Consider the following 26,348-nt stretch of genomic DNA (forward strand, 5'->3'; position numbering starts at 1 on the left):
AATTAAAATTACAAAAACAAGCAACAAATAACCTCCCTCATGACGTCCTTGGTTGCTTGAGAGTGGCCGTCAACTAGAAGAGGGGTAGTGAGCTTATCGAGCGCTCACGGCTGCCGCACTCTGAGTCGACGGCGCGAGAGGGCGACATTGAAGCATGTTCTGGATAGGCTGTATGCAGCGGGCAGCCAGAGCGGCTCTCATTGCCTTTGCTGCGCGATTAAATGCTAATTCGGCATGACACTTCATTGGCCTCAAACGACAGCAAACACGGGCTAAAGATCAGTTCACAATGGGAGCTGCTTTGCGCTGCCATACCGCGAAACGGCCAAACCGCAAGACAAAGCTTTTCGCCGAAGGCCTTCGGAACGCACGGAGCCGGTCGGATCCTCCTGCCCAAACGACCGGTGCGCCGCCGCGTACTCCCGTGACCTTTCCGTGTTGGTGCCTGATCCCACTACTCCTTTCTAGTATGCGTCGCCTTTTCCACCGCTTGGTGGCGGGTACGTCGGCGGGTCATTTCTTGTTTCCGTACTTTATGAACTGCACTCGTTTCTTTTTTTTTTTGAACTAGAATACTGAACAAAAACTACTTTTATAAAGAATTGAAACGGTTCGCGCCACTTATATTTTGTATTTCGACTAAAAAGAAGCTTTTAGCGGCTCTGACCAGTAGTAAGCCCAGGACCAAAGACGTCACATTTTGCGCGCTTTCGGTACCGCGGGTCGCCCTCGTCGGTGGAGGAGGTTTCCGCGTCGTCCAGTTAAAATATGACGCACTGATATTTAGTTACTCTCTCCGTGCCCGCTGGCTTGCCTGAACCCCAAGAGACGTGGAAACCGCAAAAAAGGTGGACGCTTATATATGATTGCAGGGCCCCTTTAAAACATTGACATCAATAAAGCACGTTTATCGAACTTGTTTTTGTGTACATCCCAGCATACAAAGGATTTACTTCCAATAATAATGTGACAAATTTGAGAAAAATACTTGACGTGAAAATAAAAAAAGTATTTTTGAAGTAACTGTACCTGTACCTAGGTACATTTTTAAGCGAGTAGCTAGATACGCACCTAGGCACATTTTCGTATGAGTAACTGTAACTGTATCTTAGGTACATTTTTGAAGTAACTTTTACAACCCTGCCCACCAGACTGTTAATTTTTTTTTCTTCTTTTTCGTGTATTTTTAAGGGACAGTCAACTTCGTGTCTTTGCGCTATAAATATTTCTAAACTGAGTTTTTTGCTTCTCCCAATGTAGAAGGAAAGATTCTTCAAGTCCAGCGCTAATTTCTTTGCTTCACTTCTTCTTGTCTTTGCTAGTGAAATGTTGTGGCGGTGAAAAACAGAGCCAATAGCTACTGGGAATTTTGTCCTAAGCACATCTTTGGGTATGACCACAAAACCTTCTTCTTTGTCTGCTGGCATCAGATATAAATATTTCTCTTTTAATGAAGGCACCACCTCTTTAAGAGGCAGAGGACGTTTTGGAGGTTTATATCCATATAGGATGTCTACACTTTCAAAAGTGCATCTATCACACGGATTCGGGGGCTCGTCTCGACACGTGCCTTACCAGAGACAGTTGTTCTGGCGCCGACTTCTTTGGTTCAACGGCGAAGCTGGTCCAAGGCTGAGGACTTGTCGCACTTTTTCTGGTAGCTGTATTTTTTTAATTGCGTGTACGGGGCTGCTATATGCAGACGTCTTCTTGGGTGTGATGGCGCGAAGGTTGTTCAAGGTGGGTCGCCGCAGAAGCTCTATTGCTTGTTCTGTAATAGTCAAAAATTCTCACCATTTTATTGCGAAAGCATTAACTGTCTCATGGAGCGAGCTGCCGTCATCAGTTTGAAGCGCGAAAACGGCACCTAGTTTCCTTCGGTTCAATCGGCTGGCGCGAGTCGACGGGGCTCCCATTGGTTGCTGCGTTCATCAGTCTCCACGACCGCTCACCCCATGGCGCTGCGTGTTCATCAGCGCGGCGTTAACACGGAGCGTCCAAGGTCACCGTGCCCAGGGGAGCACAAGCGCTGACCGGCGACGAAAAGTACGCAGCAGACGAAAAAGGGAGCGGACGAGCGGCTTGCATGCTTTCGCATTCACAACTCATGAGAAATGCCTTAGGTGTACCTCGATCTTTTTTTTTTCTTACCATCGAAGGGTCTTATTTTTTTACACAGTTGAAAGTGTAGGCAATCACGGTAATGGCGAGTTTGTCTATGCCATTCAGCTTGTAAGATCACGTATATCCTTCTCTCAGTCCCGTGACCTACCGATGGAGTGAACTAGCCGCTAAAAAGAGCCTTGGCGTCTGGGGGTAATAAACACTAATAATTTTACCCAGAGGCAGTAACTGTAGGTTCGCGCTTGACAAATGGAGATGACAATCAAGGTGACGAGGAAGGACAGGTTCAAGGGTGAACCGGCGAATGGGCCCGGTGTTGGGAAGGGTTTTTACGTACCTTTACGTCCGGATGTCCCCGGACGTAAAGGTACGTAAAGAGACTGTAAAGCTAGAGCTTCGGCAGACGGATGTCCATTAGGAGGAGGGGACGCCGACTGTCAGAGCAAGGGAAAACGCTAGCGTGGAGTCATCACCGGTCGGACGAGCTAACGCCGCGACTCCGACCCGCCGCCCGGATTACAACACAGGACTCCTCGACCAGACGGCCGTACAGTTGGAGGAGGGCAGGCTCGACTGTCTCGCGCCATCTCGCTGGTCCTTCAAAAACGGGAGACGAGCGGAAGAGTGCGGGAGGGTAGGCTAACATGGTGGCGTAGTCTCCCCGGGGCCGACACGATACGGAGCGGCTAGCAGGCTCGAAGCCAGACGACTTCGCCCGGAACATCCGCTGCTTACGCCTTCTCGGGGAGGGAAACCAGTGTCTCCCACACGGTTTATACGCCAATTTCACTAAAGCAGTTGACTACTTGGATCATAATTTGCTAATTAGGACTTCTTTTAAATTCATATTTCTCTTCCCGCAGACAATATTGTAGATGTAAATGGTCGGTCATCTGAAATAAAACTGATTGAATACGGCATTCCCCAAGGGAGTATTTTGGGGCCTTTAATATTCAATATCGATATAAATGACATAGTAAATGCAAGTTCAACAACCAATTTTTTTTTTTTTATCTACGTTGTGATGCTAGTTTAATTTTTCTGGAGAAGACGGCACAGAGCACAATTATATGTCGCTCCAATGAAATATTACAAAAACAGTTTTTTTCTCCAACCAGTTTTTTTCTGCACACAGCACCGAAAATTGGAGATGTTTGACTATATCATATGCCACAAAAACATCATTTGAATGACAACATAGACTTCCTTGGAAGAAGTCTGTAAATTCCCCGTATAGCCAAGATTGAATGACCAGAGAACTTCCCCCCTGGCCAACACTGCATTTACACCGTTTTGCCAAGCTTGACTGACCACTGAACTGCCAGTGTGGCCCAGGATGCATTTAGACCGTTTTGCCAAGCTTGGCTGACCACTGAACTGCCAGCCAGGCCCAGGCTTGTTTTACACCGTTTAGCCAAGCTTGGCTGTACAAGGAACCCCCACTGAACTGCCGGGCTGGCTAGCCATGCTGGGGCTAGCTTGCCCCTTGGAGCACAGCGGTGCTTGGGCCAGGGAAACTTTCCCCGGCTGCCCAAGCAGGCTCCAGCTTGAACCGGTGAATTGTGCTGCTTGGGGTAAATGTAATGCTCTAAAAATAAATGCCAATACGACAAGAGCAGTCTTATTTCGACCAAGAAATAAATATGTTTAGATTACCGAAGATATATATATATATATATATATATATATATATATATATATATATATATATATATTTAATTCTTCGAAAATTGAAATTGCACCTACGTTTAAAACTTTAGGCTTTTTTTTCTTTCGTCAAAACATGTCATGTGACGATCATATTAATTTCATCGTATCTAAATTATCAAGCATCGTTGGTATTTTATACTCTCATAAACACACCTTGCCTCTTAAAACGAAGTTATTATTATTTTATAATTCATTATTTTACCCGCATATAAATTATGGCCATCTTATATGAGGAACCATGATACATATACCAATATTACACACATATATATATATATATATCTATATGTATTACAAAAAAATTAAGAGGCATTTCTCATGTTACGCTGAATTATTCAATGAAAATTGTTTTCAATCAACTTAAAGTAATGAAATTTTTTTTATTTATACAGCTAGCTACCGTGATTTATATCAAATTAACCTGGTTTAAACCAAATCTTCCATCGTGCTTTGGCTGCGCGTGTGCGCTCGAACCTCACGAGACGCCGAACTCGAAGCGCTGTCGAAGATAAGAAGCTCGCGCTGGAGGCAGTGGCGTCACAAAAGAGGGGGGGGGGGGGGGGGGGCTGTAGGTGGGACAAGTATAAGACCTCCCTGGCAGTGCTCGTCAGGATGAGATGGTCACTCATCCTGTGAGTGACCATCAAGGATTTTGGTGACCATAAAAACACCCTGACAAGTCCATGATTGAAAACTAAGCTAGATAACATTATTCAAAAACCCCGAGCACCCCGAGACTGCAGGTAACGACACATACACTTTTCAGTGTATGTGTCATTACCTGAAGTCTCGGTTTTTTTAATCATGTTTAATATACACCAGCTCGTGGTGTGCTCTAACATTTATTTCAAGATAACAAGTGCGCAGTGCGTCGCTTTCTGACGCCCAGCCTAGAGCACGCGCTCCTCACCTTCCGCCATGCCTTGGCTGCGCGCACATGCGAAACTCACGAGCCCGTTCACTGTGCATGAGGCGTTCAGCGTTCAGGAACATCAGGAAACTCATGCTAAAAACGAAAACATGCTGGCTAGATGGCGCAAGCAGCCACCCAATTTAGTCAAGTGGCAAATCTTTCCTTGTGCTTATCTAGAGCACGTATAAACTTCATTTCTTTCGACATTCGCCCTTTAAAAATCCATTGACATTGGCTGGTGGCTGGCCAGTAGTGAGCCACTTGTGACCGTGGTGGCAGCAACATTGCAGCTTGCGGTAGTTAAGTGGTTAAGTTGTAGTTGCGGTATCCGAACCATTCGAGCGAAGTGAAACATGTCGTCTCTGGCAAGTGTGGCGTCGAAACTGAGACTTGATCTGGCTTCCAGACAGCTCCAATTGGTATGTTAATTGGAAACTGTTGTCGGCGGTCACTATCACTACTTTACAGTCTCTCTGGCGCACCACCGCGTCGTTCATTCGCTAGCTCGCTCGAGCTTCACTGATTAGCTTTCAGATTAAAGTACGTGGATATTTTTCCACCAGCCGGGACAACAGCCCAAAAACGAGATTATTGCCTGCAGTTGTCCCCCATTGGCTGGTTACAGTCACGTGACTACTGCCGGCATATCTAGACACTGCTCGTGCCGGGAGGCACGCACTTGATCGAATGAGGTTTTAGCGAACGCCGATGTTTCACCGAATTACGCTTTAGCAAATAGTCGGCCGCCACAAAGGGGCGTTTACGGGTGGGCCAAGTGGTTAACATTTTGTAATGAGCCGCCGCAGACTGTTGCCGCCAAGAGGTGTAAACTTAGACTGTGTGTGTGTGTGGTGGGGGGGGGGGGGGGGGGGGAGGGGGGGTTGGAGTTGGGGTTGGGGTTGGGTTAACACATGCCCCCGTTATTCGCTAAAGCGTCAATTCGCTAAAACGTCATCCCCTAAAAGCAGCGCATGCGACACTCAGTGGCGCTCTGTAGGAGCTAAGCAGGCGTAAATGCCTGAGATGGCAACTCTGGTGAGCAAAAGCAAATCTGAGAACACCTAAAGCCCACAACGTTCAACACTGAAAGACTACATAACATAACCTAAGCCTCCCCCTTTCCCCCCCTCTTTCACCCTGCAAACCAGGCGAGGTGGCAGCGTACGCAAATAGTGGTGGCGCGCGCGCGATTGCAGTAAAAATTGTTTTGTGGCAATGCGATCAAAGGTATGCGAGCGCGTGCGCTCACCGTCGATGAAAGATGTGCTCACGCATGCCTCTCTTCAAAAATGCCAGTGTACGGCGGCCGGATGTCCCATATGTAACGAGCCAATGAGAGGGCATTGCCGGGAATTGTTTTCCCGGGGTGCTATGTCGGCTGCCGGCACTCACATTTTTATTGGCTAAGTAGAACGACACTTCTGTCACATTGCCTACGGTTTTCCTATCTTAACAGTGCTGAAATGCGAAAGGATCTTGTTCGTTCACCATTCACGTTTTATTTTTCATCAGCTTGTTGACTTGTCTTGAAGTTAAAATGCAAAAAGACAGGGACAGCAGAAAATAGGTGTTAACAGGACATGTCCTGTTTGCATCTCTGTTCTTCTGTTTCTGTCTTTTGGCATATATTAACTTCAAGAAAGCCTAACAAACTGGCCCAACTTGCCGTCTTAATTCAGTGACTTGGTCTGTCCTTGGTATCAATAGTCCCTTTTTATGTTTATCGTTCCTAGGCACGTTGCCACAGTGCGGCGTCTTCAGCGCCGCCAGCACCTGGGAGTCCAGTGAAGAAAGGAGTGATCTACAAGCGCATTCCAACGTTTGTGCAGCTCGAAGGAGGCAAGAAATATGCCTGGTGTGCTTGTGGCCTGAGCAAGAAACAGGTAATATCATTCTGAACAGCAAGCAGGGGCTTTAGGTAAAAGCCCTGCGAGCTACTTGTCCTCATTGTTTTTTCCGACTACAGGCTTTGATATAGAAAATGAAACTTTGCTGTTTGGCCCGCATACATAAACTGCAGATCGCGGAAAGCTGGGACTCCACGCGAATGATGATGATCCAATGCAAAAGTTTAAGCATGTGATGTTACCTGGATTAAAAATTAAAGCACAAATAAGAAATGTCTGTACGAGCAATGTCCTCAGAAAGACAATCTTGATTTTCTTTGTTAGCATGACCAGTCCTTTTTCCATTGAAACCAGTGCCACAGGTGCCTGCGATAGGGCTCCTGTGTTGCCCAGGGACGGTTTGCAGATTGATGCGGCTATCTCTTCCAGCTGCTAAAATAGCCGCAACACAAATTTTCTGGTCACATGACTGGCCCAGAATGCAGAAAGTGTCTAGCGTTGCAGCCAGTTCCACTCAGAAGACCTAGGCCTTGCCTGTCGTTTTCTTTAATTCTCACCTAACACGACCTTCCCGAAAATAAGTGGACTTGAATAATCGAGGCAAGAGCGGAATTACGGCAGCCATTCGCTTGTCTCGGCATCAAATTATTTTGTGCCGCATATTCGAGGCCGGTGCTACTTCAACAGAGCTCTATGCTGTCAAAGCCACTTGAGCGCGCGTCACTTCGTTCAGCGTCTTTCTTGCACAAAGGTGCGTGCGGATAAGATGCAAGACGAGCCACATGCTCTTGCAGCGGTGCCGAGCTGCAGCTCTGTGGAAGCTAAGCTAGCCTTGACAATGTAGCAGAAAATAGTTGATGCAGAGTAATTTTTATAGACACCCTGTCCCCATGAAGTAGGTCATGTGACCCCAAAATCCCTCTTGTGAGGATTTCAGCTGCTGGAGGGAGATGCACTCAATCACCAGCAGACCGCCCGAGGAGACTCTGCGAAAAGCGACTTGTTTACCAGTAATGGATAGCACAAATACAGTATACTAGAATACGGGGTGGTGTTGGAACAGGAGTGGCTTGCATGAGGCGCGTGGTGTAGATCTCGACAGGCGTTGACAGCGGAGCAGCAATAGTAAGGTTGTGCGTGTGTGCGGTGATAGGCGGAAGAATACAGAATTTAGGTGCCATTCGGTAGTTCAAGTTGTGAAAAAAATCATGAAGGATGAAATGGGCTTCAAAACGGAGCTTGCAGACAGCGCTGTTTCTTCGACACGTTTACCCTTTCTTTGCAAATTCCTTTTCCATACGTCTTTTGCAACTTTGTCTTTTGGAACATAAAAAAGGTGCTGTCCTCTCTCCCTTTATGTCTGTGCAGCGCATTTGGCAGCCAGCCATAGGAGCAGCAGCAGCTGTTCTGTCGCCGTCTTGCGAACGGCAATTTGACGCTACCTCAACGCATCCACCATCCGCACAATCAGAAGAACACACCAAATTCGAAACATATTCCGGTCAAACAGGGAATGAGGATAGTATGTTCAGCTCACAGATGCAACGAATGCACAAGATTAAAAAACAGAAAGGTGTTGCGAACAGTTGCATACGCTTGATGCACTCTCAGTCAAACTCGGTGAGATGCAAGCATATTTTACTATTCTTACGAGTTCAGTGCTGCGCGTTTTGCCTACACGCACGGCCTCACAAGCTCCCATTGCCAAGCTACAGCGGTTTCTACACTACCCCATATTCTAGTGCACTGTTGTACAAACTTGCGCTTCTCGTACTGTCACATTGGTAGCAGCGTGCCTGTTCTGGTGCTGCGTGCAATCACAGGAAACAAAAAAAAAACAAAAAAAAAAACGGCAAAAATCAAGATGCAGACGCTAAAAGCTCGAGCCAGGAAACACTATTTGACCACATTTCAAAGAACAAAACAAAAAAACAAGCATTGCCACATTTGTTGTTTCACTACTTGCAGATAGGAGAGACATGGCATAAATTCTGCAGTTTCAATTGTTTTATGGCAGGCATGAATCTAGTCGATTTTAGACATGGAAAGGCAATCCTGTAAACATATAGCGTCTGCTATAACTACATGCATAGTTATAGCAGATGCGACCGTCTGCCATTTATGGTGGCCCCTACAAGAAGGTATCGGCGGTGTGGTAGAGTTTGCAGCCGGAGATAAGACCAGCGTTTAAATTTCAGCATGCTGCAATTTTGCTCCCCCTTCGTTCGCAGCAACAGTGTGTAGGATTCATAAAACAGTACACCCCAGTTGGAAACTTTCGTTCCTGAAAAAATTTTCTAAAACGTGGAACCTTGGCAAATTCGTGAAATTTTAAGCACTTAAGTGTACTGTCGCTTACAGTACCATTTTGTTTGCAGCCCTTTTGCGATGGCAGTCACAAGGGTAAAGACATCGGTATTGGGCCAGTTCACTTCACCGTGGATACGACTAAGAAGTATTTGTTGTGCCGTTGCAAACAGACAAACAACAGACCCTTCTGCGACTTGACGCATGTCAAGACATGTAAGTATCATATGTCCCTATATTTTCTTTTCGTTCCTGAAGCCGGTAAACTGAAAAAGAATAATTAAGCACCAAGTAGAGGCCAAAATTCAGGTTACCAATCTTGAAAAGAGAAACCTTGTTGCCCGTTACGGTCACCCCCGACGAAATATTTGTACTATATGTGAAAACGTTGTGGGTGGGGGTTCCATGTTTTTGGTAAATACCGATAAACCCTGAAAATTAACTCCCAATCCAGTTTTATCAAAATCGTGGAAACTGGGAAAACCTCCAATTGGAGCTGCCCTAGCTTCTCTAAAAAAAAATCTTTATCTATAGCTTTATTTTCTGTTCACCCAGAACACAGCCTCAAACGAACATGAGGCTTCTTGCTATGGAACCGCATATCTCGTTTCTTCTCTTAACTATTTGGGGACGTTTTCCAAGTTCCCTGGAGGTTGGTGGATCCCGTGTCCTATTTTCGATGAGCCCTGCAGACCCCTACTTTTCGACTGACCCTAAAAATCAATACTGAAAAACAAAATCTAAGAGAAACCCCCCCCCCCCCCCCCCCCCAAAATAACACCCCCAGATTATAATTAAAAAAAAAAAAAAACGGAAACACGAAACCTTAGCTATGGGGTCGTTAACATTGGTACCTCCTCTGGCTACACATCATGTGACTTGGTCACGTCGATAACATCACGTGAGCATGTCACTTGGCCAGTTAGGCTGACGAGGTCTCTTTTGCGTCGGTCTTGTCCCACATGAACTCTCTTGTGATGCATTTTTATTAAAAATGTATGGGTTGCATGCGTCACTAGTTCTATATAACGAAAGTCTGGTGTGGTAAACTGTTGGGGATGCAAACTTGCGATAATCCGCAAGAGATGCTAACACCCTGGTAAAATCGACATTCGTGAATCATGCTTGTGAAGAGATTTCACATTTTGTAAGCTCGCTTGATGAGCTTGAGCGAAAGAAACAAGTTCTCCTGAACTAAATCAACCTTTCCAAAACTCTTATACTACATACTACGAAGATTAGAAAAAAAGTCTCCGCGGAGGCTATTAAAACATGAATTTCTCACATTTTCTTTTCAGTCATACCTGAATCCATTCGTTCATCCCTGAAGATCAAGCTCTGAAGCAGACTTGTAGACCTCTAGGATACTGTGCACGGTACTGCTCGACAGCATTTATGTTCTGCTTAGCAGCAAGTTCGTAGGAAGTTCTCTGAAGAGCAGCAGCCACACCATGACATCTTACAGCACTCGACTGCTACTGAGCAATGGACAATTTATAGACTGTTTTTTTAGAAAGATGAACTATCATTAAATTTTCCATCCGTTTCTGAAAGAGCCTTTTTGTTTGTCTAATAGTTTTGCGTTATTCTGGTGAAGGTTTTGAGCATAATAGTGGCGACGAGTAACAGAGAACCATTGTCTTCACTATACTTTATTAAGGCACACTCACAATAGTAAAAAAACAAAAAAACAAAACAAATCGAACTACAATTTGAACATATTTCAAAGGGCAGTCGACGATGACATCGTGCATCTTGTGTAACAGTCTTGAAGTTATGGTTCAGCATAAAATGTCTGAAAACATTCAGGAAGGGTTCCTTATGATACTTTATGAAAACATATATTGTGACTTATCTTTCTCTGAGAAAAGTTTATGCTTTATATAACAGAATTCGGCACGCACTTCCATCGGGCTGCAATTTCTGGGGGTTCACAGCCTCCGTGATCTAAATTCACTTTACAAAGATTTCGTTCTAGTCTAAACTCGTTACTTTGTGATAAAGTTTTAAAACAAATGCAGAATGCACTATGACCGAGAAAAGATGCAGGTGAGCTAGTGGCTCAGGTGTAAATGTATGGTGCACTAACATATATTTTTTATCAAATTATTCCTTCATTAGCCAAAAGGCATTATTTGGAAGAAAGATTAAAGAAAGAATACAAAAATAGGCAACTTTCTTTTTGGCACTTTGAATGAGTAAACTGTCATTTGTTTGTCTCTCCCACATCCATTTACTTTGCTTGCACTGAGCGAGGTCTGTACAGTCAAGGACAGATTTACACTGAATATTTACAGCCTTCTATATACAGAAACTTTGTTCAGTAGGTCGCATCCAGGTTACTCTATCTACAAACCCCATATAAAATAAGCAAGGAAAAAGTACAGTAGCTTCAGCATTCTAAAAGCCTGCCTAACTAGCGATGTCATTGACAGTACATATATACCTAACCTGGTGATCAGATGGAGTTTGACTTATTACCGACTTGCATTGTGAATTTGAACTGCATTATCAATTACTTCAATGGATTTTCGCAAGTATAGCGCTGTAGTCGGCTAGGAAACAAATGACAGACAATGGAATGAAACCACCACGGTTATGCAACATTACGGACATGATTTGTAGGGGTGTGTGAATAGTGGTTCGAATCGAATAGCACAGTGTCATCCCTACCATCAACAGCGCAAAGAGAGCAGGTTGCATCGGCTTTCCTTTGCACCGCAAAGACTATAAATGACGTTGTGCTATTCGATTCGAACCACTATTCGCACACCCCTAATGATTTGAAGCTGTACCACGAACACAACGATTTGTTAGTCGGATCGATTATCACCCATAGAAACACGACATACCTTAGTCACCACATTTACCCGAATCTTAGCACCCCTTATTCATCTTTCCAGAACGATTACGTCCAAGAGAGGTGGGTATTAACTTTCAAAACAAACATCTATTTCCAAACTTGTCTTTTTTAAATCTCTCGTAAGGACAAGGTGGGGGAGGTCAGAATTGCAAATACACATCATTTTGTTCATAAATGCACATCTTGGCAGTGCTTCTTGATCTTAGTGTTTGGTCCCATCTTCTCAGACTGGCAATCAAAACATGTATATTTCACATTTCACACTGCCGGCTGACTTAGTGTGGCTTACACTTCCAAAATAAGTCTGTCTCTCTCTCTATCTCTCACTCTCTTTGTACATTGAATCTTGCTACTGCTGCTTCACATTCACCCACTGGCTGTTCATGGCAGTCCAAAAGACACATTCTGTTCGAAGTATGCAGCACCATTTCACACTATACATATGTAGAAATGGAAGAATATCCAGGCACTATTGGGTCTTACCACATTCAAACCTGCAGCTGGATAAACATATGTATGCACACACATCGATGCTTGGCCAATTCATTTGACACCTCCGAATGATTTCGCCAGTCCAGTGAACGCAATTGTCTTTACCCTTAATTCATCTCCTGTCCTTTCATGTGGATAATCTTCACTCCTAGCTGCTCTTAAGAAATGCGCACACACGCACACACACACACACACACATGCACGAAAGAAGCTAAAACTATCTGTCCCGCTGATTCAACGCCTCTTTCACCTCCGCCGGAGTATAAAGTCGGAAGCACCACAAAGTCGGTGAGCTGGACTTTCTTCCATCTTCGAGGTGGCATTCCATTCTGCTGGCTCGTGTCTCGTAAAATCATTAATGATGTTCTACCAACATAACCGTGTCAACGCTTCACCGCGTACCACAGGCAGGCTTCTTTGTTTCACTCCAGTTCAAAACGTTCCATGTTTTAAACCGGCTTCCGGCAGTGCACGCTGGAAAAGCACCGTCGTCCCGCGCCGCATATTGCGTCCGATGCCGGTACGCGAGGCACTTAGAAGTTTTGGTCCAGTTGCAGCTGCGCCCTGAAGCCATTCCTCTTGATGGTGGCTTCTCGCTGCAACTTGCTGGGTGATGTGGTGCTCGTGAGCGTGGAGAAGTTGTTCTTGAACTGGGACGGGGGAACGTAGGTGTTCCCCTCGGCCTGCACCAGGGGCGTGCCCAGGTGCTTGGGAATGCCGCCGGCCCCTCGGCCCCCCCTCCGCTTGGCGTAGCGGTAAGTCCCCAGTGCCCCCACCAGGGCCCCCAGGGCCAAGCAGGCGATGCAGGCACCCACCAGGTGCTCCACCCTGATACCCGTGGAGATCTCGCGCGTCTCCTGCATCCGGGGCACGCTGGCAACTGCGGGGCATGAGGAGGGAGGGTGGAGAAAGAAAACGTGTTTTAGTGCATCGCACCCACCGTCGATCGCATTGTATGGGATGTCCCCCCAAAAAATTTTGAAGGTTTTTCCAACACAAAAATGAATAGCACGTCGCTGAACGCTTTTTCTCCGCCCAAATGTAGTGCTAGCAATCCAAACCAGATGCTGAAGTTGCAGAAGGAACCGTTATTTTGTTCAAAAGTTATTAGCAATATTCTGAAACTCTTTGGTGGGAAAATGGTGGCTGACGGAATTCTTGAATACATGGAGCTGGATGGCGCCAGTCACCGACAACGAGCCCCATTTTCCCCGTTGAAATTTTCCGAAAATCGCTTGTGTAACTTTTGAATGAGATAACGGCTGGTTGCAAAACTTTTGGCATCTGGTTTGGACCACTAGTGTTACGGTAGGGCGGAGAATGAGCGCTCAAAGATGCGCAGGAGCGCTCGAAAATGTGCCGTTTATATTTGCGGCGATAAAGACATTGTAAAATTTATTTAGACACACTGCACGTACCGACTCTTACAACAAGCCACCTTTTTGTAGAAGAGACCCTAGCGTCTGCTTTGCAGCGAAGCATACCGAGGGCTAATAGACCCTTTTCAAAAGTGAGCGCCATCTTTTAGCTTGTCCGAGTCTCCCAATGTTTGGGCACGAAAACTGCGTCGTCCTTCGGCGTGAACTCTGCTCGGCTTGTGTCAAGAACGAGTATGGCATTTGATGAGCCAAATCGCACGCTTTGTGCTCAAAAAAATGGCAACCGCCGGTGTTGCTCAACGGAGTTTTGAAAAGTGTCTATCGTTGCAGTCTAAGGAGGCAGCCCAATAAATGGCGGCGTAAGGGTGCAATACTCGAACCCAGGCATGCAAGCACGATGCACGTGAGAATTGCAGTGTGCCTCTCTCGAATGCCCGGACTCAAGCTCAGGCACGTTGCCTTTCGCCGTGCTTTGTCTGCACATGTGCACTCCAGGCGTACGAGACGCCCAAGCGTTATCGAAGGCAGGAAGCTTGCCCGGGAGGCGGGACAACTGCGACCCCTCCCTGCCGTCTCGTCCTGTCGGCGACTGTAGTGGCATTAAATCTACTGCTGGCATCGAGCTAAAGGTTTCTTTCTGGCCTAGTGTACTGGCACCGTCTCAAAAAAGTGGAGGGATACTGTTATTTTTTCCGAGATGCTGTTCCTCTAGGCTGGGACCCTAAGAAGATTGTCCTGCCTTTTTCTTATCTGCTTCGATCCAGAGACCAAATGTCCCCATATCTGTGTCGTAACCTAGGTGCTTGCAAATGTCTTGGCAACTGAACTCAAACGTTCTGCTCTTCCTCGCATCGGCTAAGTACCCTCCGCAGAAGTGCAGCCCACCATTTGAGAACCAATTTTTTTATTAGTGGTGCGTGATACTATAGTACCGCTTCTGTGCAGTTTATCGGACGAAAATAACAATCGAGGCAGCCACTGACTTTATCTTGTATAACGAGCCTAGCCAGTGGACGTGATGATGTGTGGACTCACTGCTGTCCTGGCCGGCGATGCACATGCGGCTCTCACGGGTGGACCCTCTGCACTGCTCGGGGCTGGGATCCAAAACGGTGCAGGTCCTGCGCCTGTGCTGCTCGTTGTTGTGGTCGCACAGCGACCACACGGACCACTCAGTCCACTCTTCATCCTCCGCGGTAGGGGGACCTGCAGGCAGCGAGACCAGAGGCACCATGACGACTGCTGTATGTATTCCACACACTCGCTACTCCCATGCAATATACTGTAGAAACACAGGCAAGTATACATACAGGTGTCAATTGCCTGAAATTAGTTTCTCTTTTCTAACCAAAAGTTCTGGCTGTCATATCAAACTAAAATAGAAAGGGAATTTCTTTGAAGGTGTGGGTCCTTTTGAACATCAACTCTGGAAACCGAGATAGTGGCTGCCGGTGGCTGCTTAGTAGTTTACACATGTTCAGAGGCAAGCTAACCTCTATGTTGCATTAGCCTGAGAGCAGTGTCAGGCCCCCCACTTTGTATGCAAGCTCTACAACCTTTGTGTACACTGTACAACCTAAAACACAGGCAATCGCATGATAAGCAGGCACAGTCACTGGTACAGCTTTATGGTTCACCAGACTGGCAGACGAACCTGTGCGCCAGCTAAAAGATCTAACCTAAATCTTTTTTTTTTTTCACCACCAGCCCAGGAAGTTTTCTACAATAGGGGTGATGAAGGATGGTTTCCGTTTTTTGAATTCGTGATCGGTAACAGGCTAATATAAACTCATGTAAAGAAAGATTTCAACCCAGTGGTGTAGCTAGGCCATCTGGCACCCGGGGCCCTTACCGTACAATACCGAGCAAGCGCCCACTCAAAATTTAGAATTAATCGCGAAAAAATGGGGGATGGGCGCTTGTCTGGTCATCAATTTTACATATCAATGTACTGTGCATATTTCCTTAGATCTTACAAATTTGGGTATGGGTGCTTAGTGTGGTATGGGCGGATGCATGGTATTCTACGGTAAGTCTTTTGTAGCCTAGCCCCCCTTTCCCTCCCCCCTATTCACTTCCCGAGATCGAGTTCGCAACCAGTAAACCGGGAAGCACAGGGGGGGGGGGGAGGGGGGGGGAGGGGGGGGGGTTATTATGCCATTGCTTTAACCTTGGACTGACATTAGCCTTAATGGCATTTTTCTAATATTTTTTAACTGTCACAAAAAAACAGACAGGTAAATACCGCATCAACTTTTCTTTTTTTCTTCATATTCCTGATTACTTTTTTCAATGTTTTTTTGTACGTCTGTGGCATTTGCCATGCTAACATTTTGAAGGAGTTTTTTTAGATTTTTCGTTTTCTTGTTTTCATCTGCATATTACTCATGTGGGTCCATGTTAAACACAGGGACGGCGCCAGGCTTTTCTTAGTGAGGGGGCAGTAGGGAGGCGCACGGCATTTTTGGGGAGGCATGAGCTTTCGATCCGACTAAAAGAACAAATATCCAGGGACGATAACTTGGCACTTAGGGAGTTTTTAATAGAAATCAGCTCAGTTTATTTCATTATTTTACAGCCTATGTACAACTCTGGTTAATGTAGCATTTCACCTGCAAAATATTCAGGCATGTTTACATTCCGCAATACTAAATAAGCACGCTCACGCTTGTCGTGACTCATCATCTGCTCTTTAGGCAGTCCCCTAAAACCGGAGCACGTCAGCGATCATGTAGATGTAGTGACGATTCTCCCTTCTTTGCTGAATACGCCTGGCAAAGGTACACGGCGACTGTTTAGCCGCGCCACTTTTCTTCATCTCCTTGAAGGAAGCCAATATGTTTGGGACATCTTGCGTGCCGCACTGTTGGAGTGGCATCGTAGTCCTCCTTCCCTCTGAAGAGCTTTCTTCCAGTTTCGATAGCCCTCTGTCAAAATACAGCACTTCCACTGTTTTCCTCCCTCCCTCTCTCCCCCCCTCTCTCTCTTTCTCTCTCCTCTCCTCCCCCCCCCCCCCCCAAAAAAAAAAACAAAAAAAACAAAACAGAAACACTTTCAGCTTTCCTCCAACCTCGAGGGATAGTCCCTCGAAGGGACTCTGTGCCTGCCCCAGGGTCACTAATGATGGGAGCATGGCAGTTCTCGAACCGCCAGGCTCACCAAAGTTGCTTCAAGGACCCCATAGAGACTTGAAATAAGCAGGATGACCTAGACACATCAAAGCCGCCCCTTGGGAACCCGCATTCGGCCCGAGCGTGTCAGAACTTTGGGAGATTTCCTCGGTCGGAACATGAACAGTGCCCTTGAGTTCCTTTGTCTGGCAGGTACGAAGCGACGGTGCAGTGCAGATGGGATTTCAAGTCTCTCCGAGTAATCATTTGGGTGAAGCTACTTTCAGGAAGTATTTTATGGTTGGCGACAGAGAAATTGAGTGGTAGGCGACGCACCTTAGCTTCGGCAAGCCATACAAATATTCATGCATCGTTCTTCACGGGGTGCGTAAAGGAAATAAAGCGGACGGCACGAAAAAGTTCGAAACGTCCGGTATGAGACCTCTTCAGGCTGGCTATCCTTCAAGCCAGTGCCTTTTCTATGGGACGAGGAAATTAGGAAAATGACGAGCCATGTAGCGTATGCGGGTCTGCGCGCGAAAATTAGTGCGAGGGGGGGGGGGGGGTGTAAAGGCTGGCATATTTTTGGGGTGGCAGGACAAATTTAAGGGGAGGCGCCCGCCACCCCTCGCCTCCCTTTGGCGCCGTCCCTGGTTAAACATTTAACGTTTTCACCTATAAATCTGCTACACATCTGGGCATTGCCTTACACTAGTTCTTCAGTACGCTTCTGATCACAAAACTTCTACCAAAGTATGCTGTAGGGGCAGAAGCTGCTGCTAGATATGCCATTGTCGATAGGGGGTGTTCTCATTTGGCCCCTCCACTCTCAGTCGAGCCAGTCAAAATTCACGGTGACATGGCAGTTTTATAAAAACAATTTCTTGTACACTTAACATTTTGTTATACTTGTAGTTGGTATCCGAGCGGCGGTCATTCTTTATGAACCTCTAACAGAACTTACAAATAAGCTTTTCATGTTTATTTTCAAAGAGAAGGAGGCCCTCTCAAGCAAAAAAAAAAAGAGTCGATTTTGACAGTTTTGGCAGTATTCAAAAGTAATTTCTGAGACAAGGAAAAGGAATGAAAGATGATATAATTTCAGGATATAGTTGCAAATTAGGAAGTTTGAGCAGTTGATTGCACATACAAAGCCAAAGACTTGTACATTAACTAGAAACACTTTCAGTGCAATGATGCACCACCAAAATCTAGGCGTGGCTTATTCAGAGTGGGCCCAAAGTTCCAATGACATTTTTGAATGATGCCCATTCAGTCACGAGAAAAAAGATTGTGCGACGATCACACGACATGATGTGTTTAGACAGCGCATGATCGGTGCTGTACGGTGCCAATCGTGCGTCCTACGGTGATCTGATATTGAAATGACGTGGCATTGATTTAGCGTCAATATGTTGTTGTTGAATAAATTATTTTATGCTCACGCCGTCGAAAAAAAAAAAAAAAGCATGATCGGTGCTGTACGGTGCCAATCGTGCGTCCTACGGTGATCTGATATTGAAATGACGTGGCATTGATTTAGCGTCAATATGTTGTTGATGAATAAATTATTTTATGCTCACGCCGTCGAAAAACCGGGGAATGAACCACTAATAACCAACGCTGCAAAAAAGAGTCAAACCAGCGATAGCATGTTTCTAGCAATTGCGTCGCGCATGTGCGTGCCAAGAGATGGGTAAGGTTGGCCACCCCCCGGGGGGCATTACTATGGCAGTTTCACACCCCCAAGTGCTTAAATTTCCTATGGGGCATACTCACGGGGGGTGGGGCAAGGGGCCGCGTCGCAGGGGGCCACTTGCGTGGCCTCCCCCTCGCACGCTCCGGACTCTGTGCCCGATCCGGGTTCCCTCACACACGTGCGGGTGCGCGACTTGGTGCCCCCGCCACCGCACGTGACGGAACACTCGCTATACTCGGACCAACAGGACCAGAAGCCTTGGAGAGGGAGGCGACAGAGGGGTGCGGGGAGAGAAGGCAAGGGAACGCCACAGTAAAGCCACCACCCAAGGAAGAGACGAAAGGGTCTTTCGGGCACACAGAGGGACAAAGAAACAGGCATGCGGGCAGGCACCGCGCATGCAACGTGGCTGCGATTTAACGTGGACAGAGCTAGGATTGATAAAAAAAAGAAGCCTTAAAGATTTTTTATCCATTTCCCACGAGTGCGAGATCTCTTTCATATTTCCATTTAATTTCCGAGACACAAAGTGGAGGATTTCTGATTCAAAAGGTTAAAAGCGCAAAACAACAAGGACGAAAAAGAAAGCACACACGACAGACAAATGCTAGCATGCAACTGATTTTACTTTTTTTAAAATCTGAAGTGGAGGCATGAGTGGCAACTTTATTCATGCATGGGCGCTGGTTTGACTGACTGGGATAAAATATCAGTTGCAAGTTAGCGCCTGCATGTATCATATGTGTTTTCTTCTTCGTCCTTGTTGTTTTGCACTTTTGACCTTTTATATCATTATGAGCCAACTAGCTCAAACCAAAGTCTTAATAGAGGATACTCTCCACTTTGTGTCTTGAAAATTAAATAGAAATACGAACGAGAGCAGGTGCTCGTGGGAAATGACATAAAAATCTTTAAGGATTGTTTTGTTGATTGATCAGCTGCAAGGTGCAGAATAAAATGTTGACTGCTACAGAATTAGGTTATGTATGCCTGGAATTGCCATCGGAGATTTGTTAGCAAAACCAATTTGACTCAAGGTGAAAAAGTTGCGTGAAAGTGAGCCAATGATGTGGCGTGGCCTCGCACTTTTTGAAATGGTGGAATGTTAATTCCTGTGCCTGTCGTGTCTGCACATGCAATTTCAATAGACTGAATGCAGAGGCAATTGATTTTCACTTCTTCTGAGCGGATGCATTCTGAAAGCACTTACAGTTCAGCAGCATAGGAGATGCAACCTCTGTTCTTATATATGGCCAACCTTCTGGTTTTTATGATTGTGTTTTATGTAAAACCTATTGAAGTTTCATAATTATATCCTACGCAAGTTATTTTCCCCTCATTACCTACTCTGACATGCTTGAGTCACAGTACTAGTCCAAATTTTTTTAATAAATAAGCTTTATGTAAAATTTATGTCCTTCATTCTTTATTTGAAGAGCTGCCAGTAGTTTCTAGAAGCAGTCAGCATTCATATTCTAGAATGTTTAAGAGCACAATGCTCAAGATAGGTTCACCTTCACCATGCAATTTTCAAAACCACAATAAGAAAAGAGACACAAGTCTTTAGATGATACGTGTAGTGCAACAAGATAAACTGCATGCAAGAGTCAAGTTTCAAGTTTTCAACATGCCCATGTGTGTTGAAGCCATGCAGCACGCAGAAAAGCCATAGCAAAGTATTGAGATTGTGAAAGCAGAGCAAAAGCACCATTCTAATTGTCAGAGCATGAGCTTAAATGTTGATGTAGCAACCTATTGTCAACTCATAAGACCCCATTAGCAAATGCTCTTCTCAGCAATGCAGCACCTCAGCACCGTGAAGCATACAAGTTGGAAGGTATATCTCTCTTGGTGTACCAGAAACAAAGTGGGTCAATTTTGTAAGATAGCTAGCTACGTGGGCTACCAGGTAGCTGGTTACTAATCTAAAATATTATGCAAAAAAAAAAAGCCGTGTCCTGCTTACCTCTTCTGTCTTGTCCATTAAAGACAAATTTAGAGTATAGTATTACTAAAGGTGCACAAGGTGTTCCATGTGTGCTTGTCCATCACATTCCTCCTCAGATTAAGTTTTATTTAGACAGAATCATCCTACTGCAGTTTAAACCCCTCCTGCACTTTACTATGCCTGACTGGAATGTAGCCCACCGGAACATTAAAAAATGTAGTCACTGTAACATCCAGCCGAGAACCGCGTTCCAAAAACGAACGGCGATCGAGCATGTAGCATCGTTTTGGGAGCTGTGCTCAAATAAAGCAAAAAAACAAAAAATAAAGTTTGATAGGGGGGCGCGGCGGCGCCCCCTATTGATGGCGTCTATTGATGCCCAGGTCGCCCACCCCTAAGGCTGGTACTGAGTGAAAGCTTTTTAAAGATGCTTCCGCAGTATGAGTTTGTACCCATTGGGATCCTTCTCCACTGGCGGTTCACACCTGCAGCTTTTGTAGGCTGGTGAGAAAGATGCAGACAAACTAGATTTTTCTGACTGCAGCAGCTTTACACGCAGCGAGCAATCTAGATCAGCAAGGTGCCCTAGCCGCACCATAACATGGTTTTACAAAAGAGAGAATAATAGAAAAACAGTGCTAAATTACAAAAAAGAAAGTCCAAATCCTAGTGGCAGTTTTTACACGTGATTTCCACATGACACAATATTTCTTGTCATTCTAGTCAGCACAGTACTGCTAGAGGCTCCTTGTTTTCAAAGTTCTGCTCAAACTGGAGGGCTAGAGGCCTGCTCAAGGCGTTATTCACGAACGTAAGGCTGGCAATCTTGCTGGAAGTGAGCAGTTAGGTAAGACATTAGACCTGGGATTAATTTTATTCATATTCTATTCACTCTTTGAAGCATACTTCCTTCTTTATGTTTAGTGCAATGATTAACAACAAGCTTTCTAGGCTATTATTCAGGAAATCTTTGCGCACATGCTCCAGGTCTCTATACTAACTATTGCATGCAACCTGCTACTGACCTCATCTATAATTTGATACTTTTACAGTATTGCTTCTAGAACCATCAGAACAAATATGGGTTTCTTCAAGCAATTTTTCTATTAAATTATTAATTATTGTCATGCAAATCAAAATGTAAAAAGAGACAAAAAAAAAGCCATGCTTTTTCTACTACATGCTTGACTCACAATGCATAATATAAAACATTTGCCAAAATAACAACAAGCACTCTAAATCAAATACTAAATATACTAAACAAAATACAATGCATTTCACAGAGCTGCACTTGTAAAGTTGACCTGGTAGATAACAACTCAGCACAAGTTTTGTGTAACTTTTTCAAGACTTTTTTTCAAACTTCTTACACAAACAGCTTGCTGAATAATTTCTTCCATCACTCTTGACCGGAGTGATGGAAGAAAATATAGATATTCAGACTTATCTGTGTATGTTTAACCTTTGGGACTATTTATCTCTCTTTTCTTAACCCTAATGTAACACCTGAGACTGTGTTGCGGAAAACTTAAGAAGCTTTCAAGTCAAAGGAAAAGACTTTGACAAGTTTCCCAAGTTTTCCGCACCACAATCTGAGGTGTTACATAATGATTAATTATCACCAGCTCGCCTGAACACTCACTTTTTTTTCATTCTTTCTTGTTGTGTTAGTGGCGTAGACATAGGTTTTGGGGGTCGAACCCCCCCCCCCCCCCCCCCACACACACACACACACACACACACACTCACAACCAGCCTTATAACTACCGTAAAGTTCCGAGAGAACGCCCGCCCCCGAGATGTCGCCCATTCCGATTTTCTCGCCAAATATTTGTAGGATAAAAATTCCGAACCATCGCCCACCCCCTTATTCCCATCGGACGCCACCCAATGTCCGATGGGAATCCCATAAACCGCGCAATTTGCTGTACCGGCACGTCAGACACGCTAGTTTATAGCGGATTCCCGCCTTTTTCTACGCGATCTGCTTGTGCCATCTCCAATTCCACGCGAGTTGGTCCCGCGTGTACTATATTGCATCGTGAAATATGATATTGCTGCGTTCTCGATCTGCGGTATTTGTTGCCGTAACATCCGAGTTTGTTGCGGATTCCTGCCCTTTTGTACGCGATCTGCACGTGCGATATCGGTTCCTGTAACCTGCAAGTTGGTAGCGGGGTCCCACGTGTTTATCGCAACGTGAAACGCGAATTTGCGGTGTCCGCAATCTGCGGTATCAGTTTCCGCGTCACGTAGTTTGTAGCCGGTATTTGATAAAGTTTTTCTGTGGCGTCCCCAAAGATAACCCACCCCATGTTTTTCACCATTTATCTCTTTATTTTGGGTGGGCGTTCTTTGGGAACTTTACGGTAACCATCACCCTGTCATGGAGGTCTCACACCCTGAAAAAGATTAATGGCTACACTACTGTGTTACTTCATTTCAGGATTTCACCAAATAGTGGAGGCCAGTGCATAATATGTCACTAAATTTTGTCACTACTTTCTGACAGTTGTCATATTTCTGGAATTTTCTCTGACTCTTTCTCACTAATCTGGTTGACTCAGTCTGGCATACTCTCACATATATAGATTTATATGTAGAGCAGCCACATGCACTCTGGCACCATAGAAAATAATCAAATAAAATTAAAAGATTGTTGCAAAACCCGGAGCAGAGTAAATGGCTGCATGGCTCGGCGGTCGGGAATGATACAATAAGCAGGCTTTCCCATACGAAGCTGTAGCTATCAAAAAAAACAAAAAAACACACTACCCAAAAGAAAAAAAAAAAAAAGTTGATTTTGAAAAATAAAATTTTTACATCCACCAACATCTAGAGTATTCCCAGAAAGTTTTATTAGTTTATACTGCATAGTTAATTTTTTATAAATTACTTTCTGTCCATTGATGCTAAAGAAAAGGGAGGTGTTGGAGCACTTTGAATGCATTGTTCTCCGTTCCACTTTTTGGCATAAATTTCACTTACGGAAAACTATCATTTGTTAATGGGACAAAAGGAAAGACTCACTCATCGCTTTTCCTAACTGGAATTTTATGGGCAATGCAACTGTGAAATTGTTTTTTGACTTTGTAGATGTCTTTTATAAAAGATGTTAAGATTTTGTCGACGACGTCATAAAAGGCAAAACATTGGTTTGATTTTCCATTGCAATGTTAGCATAAAATAAATTACTTTTAAGAAATTTTGCTTTGCCACAATTGCACTCTCCAGGCATTCTGCTGCACATCTAGTGAAGAAAAACATTGGGTATTACATAAGTTTTCTAACAATAGTTTTTTAAAACAAAGTGAGTGTGTTCCCGATAGAAACAACTATAATTTCTTTTACAAGTCATGTACACAGATGAAGCTTTGCACTGCACTCTGCATCACAACTGCCAGTGTATGCTGTAAATTTAATTCATGTTAAGCCAAAGCAGGCCAAAGGTTCAAAAGTTGACCTTCTGAAGTAAGGTCCCCCCTTAGAAAATTTAATTTTCTTTATATTTTGTAGAGTTGTCATACTTCTCCTGCCTCAATTGATGTCTGCAAGCTGATGTTGCAGTTTGGCTTACACAAATCAAATGCATAGCCCTGGTATTTTGCTAAAAAAGTTATATATTTGATCCTACTATAAACCTTTACTGACAAGGATTTATTTCATTTGACGTAAAACACACCACATGAACAATGCAGTCTTCTGAACTTAAGTTCTTTAAAAAAACCTATGTCAGAAACAAAAATATTGCAAAGTTCCAGTGACCAGCATATTGGTGGGAGTTTACTGCCAGAAATTTCATGGCCACCTCCTCTATACTCGGCGACAACTTTTCTTGGCAATGCAGTGGAGGGTACAGGCACGTGTTTTCTATCCAATTTTGAGTGCTGCATAAGGCTGTGCGTGGGCTATTGTCAACTTCCTCTGCATTGCCAAGAAAAGTTGTCGCCGAGTAGTAGTAGGCTCCGGAATTATATTTGGATGGGAACAGGAAATAATTCAAATAAAATAAAAAGCTTTGAATAAAAAAAAACAGAAAAACTCAAGCCTTGTAATTTTGACTGAATACTCGCTTACAAAAAGAAGTCCTTGATTTTGGCTTGTTTCCACTGATGCAGAATTTCAAACGTAAGCATACCCTTAAAGGGGCCCTGCAATCATATTTAAGTGTCTAACTTTTTTGCGGTTTCCACATTTTTTTGGGTTCGGGCAAGCCAGCAGGCACTGAGAGAGTAACTAAATATCAGTGCATCATATTTTAACCGGACGACGCGGAAACCTCCTCCACCAAGGGGGCGACCCGCAGTACTGAAAGTGCGCGATATGTGACGTCTTTGGTCCTGGGCTTACTACTGGTCAGAGCCCCTAAAAGCTTCTTTTTAGTCGAAATACAAAATATAAGTGGCGCGAACCGTTTCAATTATCTATAAAAGTAGTTTTTGTTCAGTATTTTAGATCATGAAAAGAAACAAATGCAGTTTATAAAGTACGGAAAACAGAAATGACCCGTGGACATACCTGCCACCAAGCGGCGGAAAAACGGCGCATACTAGAAAAGAAAAGTGGGATCAGGCTCCGACGAGCAGCTCTGCAGTCGTTTACGGATTCGAGGATCCGACCGGTTCCGAGTGTTTCGAAGGTCTTCGGTGCAGGTTTGGCTTGCTGTTTGGCCATTTCGCGGTATGGCAGCGCGAAGTGGCTCCCTTTCTGAACTGATATTTACCCCGTGTTTGCTGTCGTTTGTGGCCAATGAAGTGTCATGCCGAATTAGTGTTTAATCACGCAGAAAATGCGATGAGAGCTGCCCTGTCTTCATACAGCCTATCCAGAATATGCTTTAGTGGCACTCTCTGGAGCTGTCGACACGAAGTGCGTCAGCCGTGAGCGCCCGCTGAGATCACTACCTTTCCTCTAGTTCACGGCCACTTGAGCAACCAAGGACGTCGTGACGGAGGTTATTTTTTGCTTGTTTTTGTAATTTTAATTTGCCTATATTTTTTAAAATAAAGCGAAATTCGAGAAAAAAATGTTTCAATAAGTTACTATGTTTAGTGCGCTCAGGTTCGGTGCAAATTAAAAACCACTAAGAAAAGTCATTGCAGGGCCCTTTTAGGGGAGAACCTGGTTTTTAACAATTTCCTGTCATTTCTAATCTAATTTATGTTACATTTTCACATCTATTCTTAAGTTTTGTGCTAAGCACAAACCTAAGCTGAATATTTTCTATCTTTTATAGTTTTCAAGGAAATCTCAACTTTATCACAAATGTTTTTGCCTTACTTTAAAAATAAAATCCTATAAAAGAAGACGACACAAACTATGTCACCATTTTCTACAAACAGCAGAGAATGCAATAAAGCAAGTGCTTTAATTTTAGCATTATTAAGAAAAAAGGTTATCACAAGTTGAATTTCTTTTTTTTTTTCTGATAATCAGAAATGACTTATTAAAGTCTGTGCCAATTAAAACATTTTGTAGCAAAAATTTCTCACAAATAGTAGTCTTGTTGCACTCTCTGATATATAAGTCATTAAACCCTGAAAAAAGTATTCAGGTTCAAGTTCTAGAATCAGATACCGTGGGCAAAACTTTGTCTTGTGACAAAAAAAAAATTAATTCTGAGAAAATAGGGAAAGCTTTTCAAAACATGCTTACAAACACCCTGGATATAAAACTTTGAATCAATGTAACCATATAAAAGTGGACTTCCCGAGTGTAATGCCTTACAATGGATTTGTGAGTTATCAATAAAAAGAAAGGTAAAAAAAAAGTTTTTTTTGTTATTATTTTTGTGTTTGAAGACCAGGGTCTCCCCTTAAATAACAAACATACCTGAGACTCGTCAGCCGAATCTCTGCCAAAGGAACAATGACCAACATAGTTTACATATTAGTGGCACAAGGTGCAGGAAGCGATCCTACAGGTACTGAGTAGTCATTTCCTTGCTCTGGATTAC

General features: G+C 44.3%; 2 protein-coding genes across 5 annotated transcripts in view; one reads left to right on the plus strand and one right to left on the minus strand.

Moving 5' to 3' along the window:
- Positions 1-4,956: 4,956 nt before the first annotated feature.
- LOC8024074 (CDGSH iron-sulfur domain-containing protein 3, mitochondrial) lies at positions 4,957-10,454 on the plus strand. The gene is made up of 4 exons (XM_029975859.4): positions 4,957-5,166; positions 6,481-6,630; positions 8,973-9,117; positions 10,200-10,454. The coding sequence occupies exons 1-4, from the start codon at positions 5,101-5,103 to the stop codon at positions 10,241-10,243; spliced, it is 405 nt and encodes a 134-aa protein (XP_029831719.2). The 5' UTR covers positions 4,957-5,100; the 3' UTR covers positions 10,244-10,454.
- Positions 10,455-10,530: 76 nt separating this feature from the next.
- The window catches only part of LOC8024075 (semaphorin-5A), a 238,193-nt gene continuing 222,375 nt past the window's right edge, over positions 10,531-26,348 (minus strand). For 2 of the 4 annotated variants that reach the window (XM_042288927.1, XM_042288929.1), the window contains exons 19-21: positions 18,525-18,701; positions 14,671-14,841; positions 10,531-13,136 (exon numbers count right to left, since the gene is read on the minus strand). In XM_042288927.1, coding sequence (XP_042144861.1) covers positions 12,790-13,136; positions 14,671-14,841; positions 18,525-18,701 — 695 coding nt within the window. In that variant the 3' untranslated portion in view covers positions 10,531-12,789. The remainder of the gene's footprint in view (positions 13,137-14,670; positions 14,842-18,524; positions 18,702-26,348) is intronic. The other 2 variants (XM_042288934.1, XM_042288931.1) reach the window with 1 other exon arrangement.

The sequence above is a fragment of the Ixodes scapularis genome, unplaced genomic scaffold (genome assembly GCF_016920785.2).
Source record: "Ixodes scapularis isolate PalLabHiFi unplaced genomic scaffold, ASM1692078v2 PGA_scaffold0__279_contigs__length_252992795, whole genome shotgun sequence".
Taxonomy (NCBI): Eukaryota; Metazoa; Arthropoda; class Arachnida; order Ixodida; family Ixodidae; genus Ixodes; species Ixodes scapularis.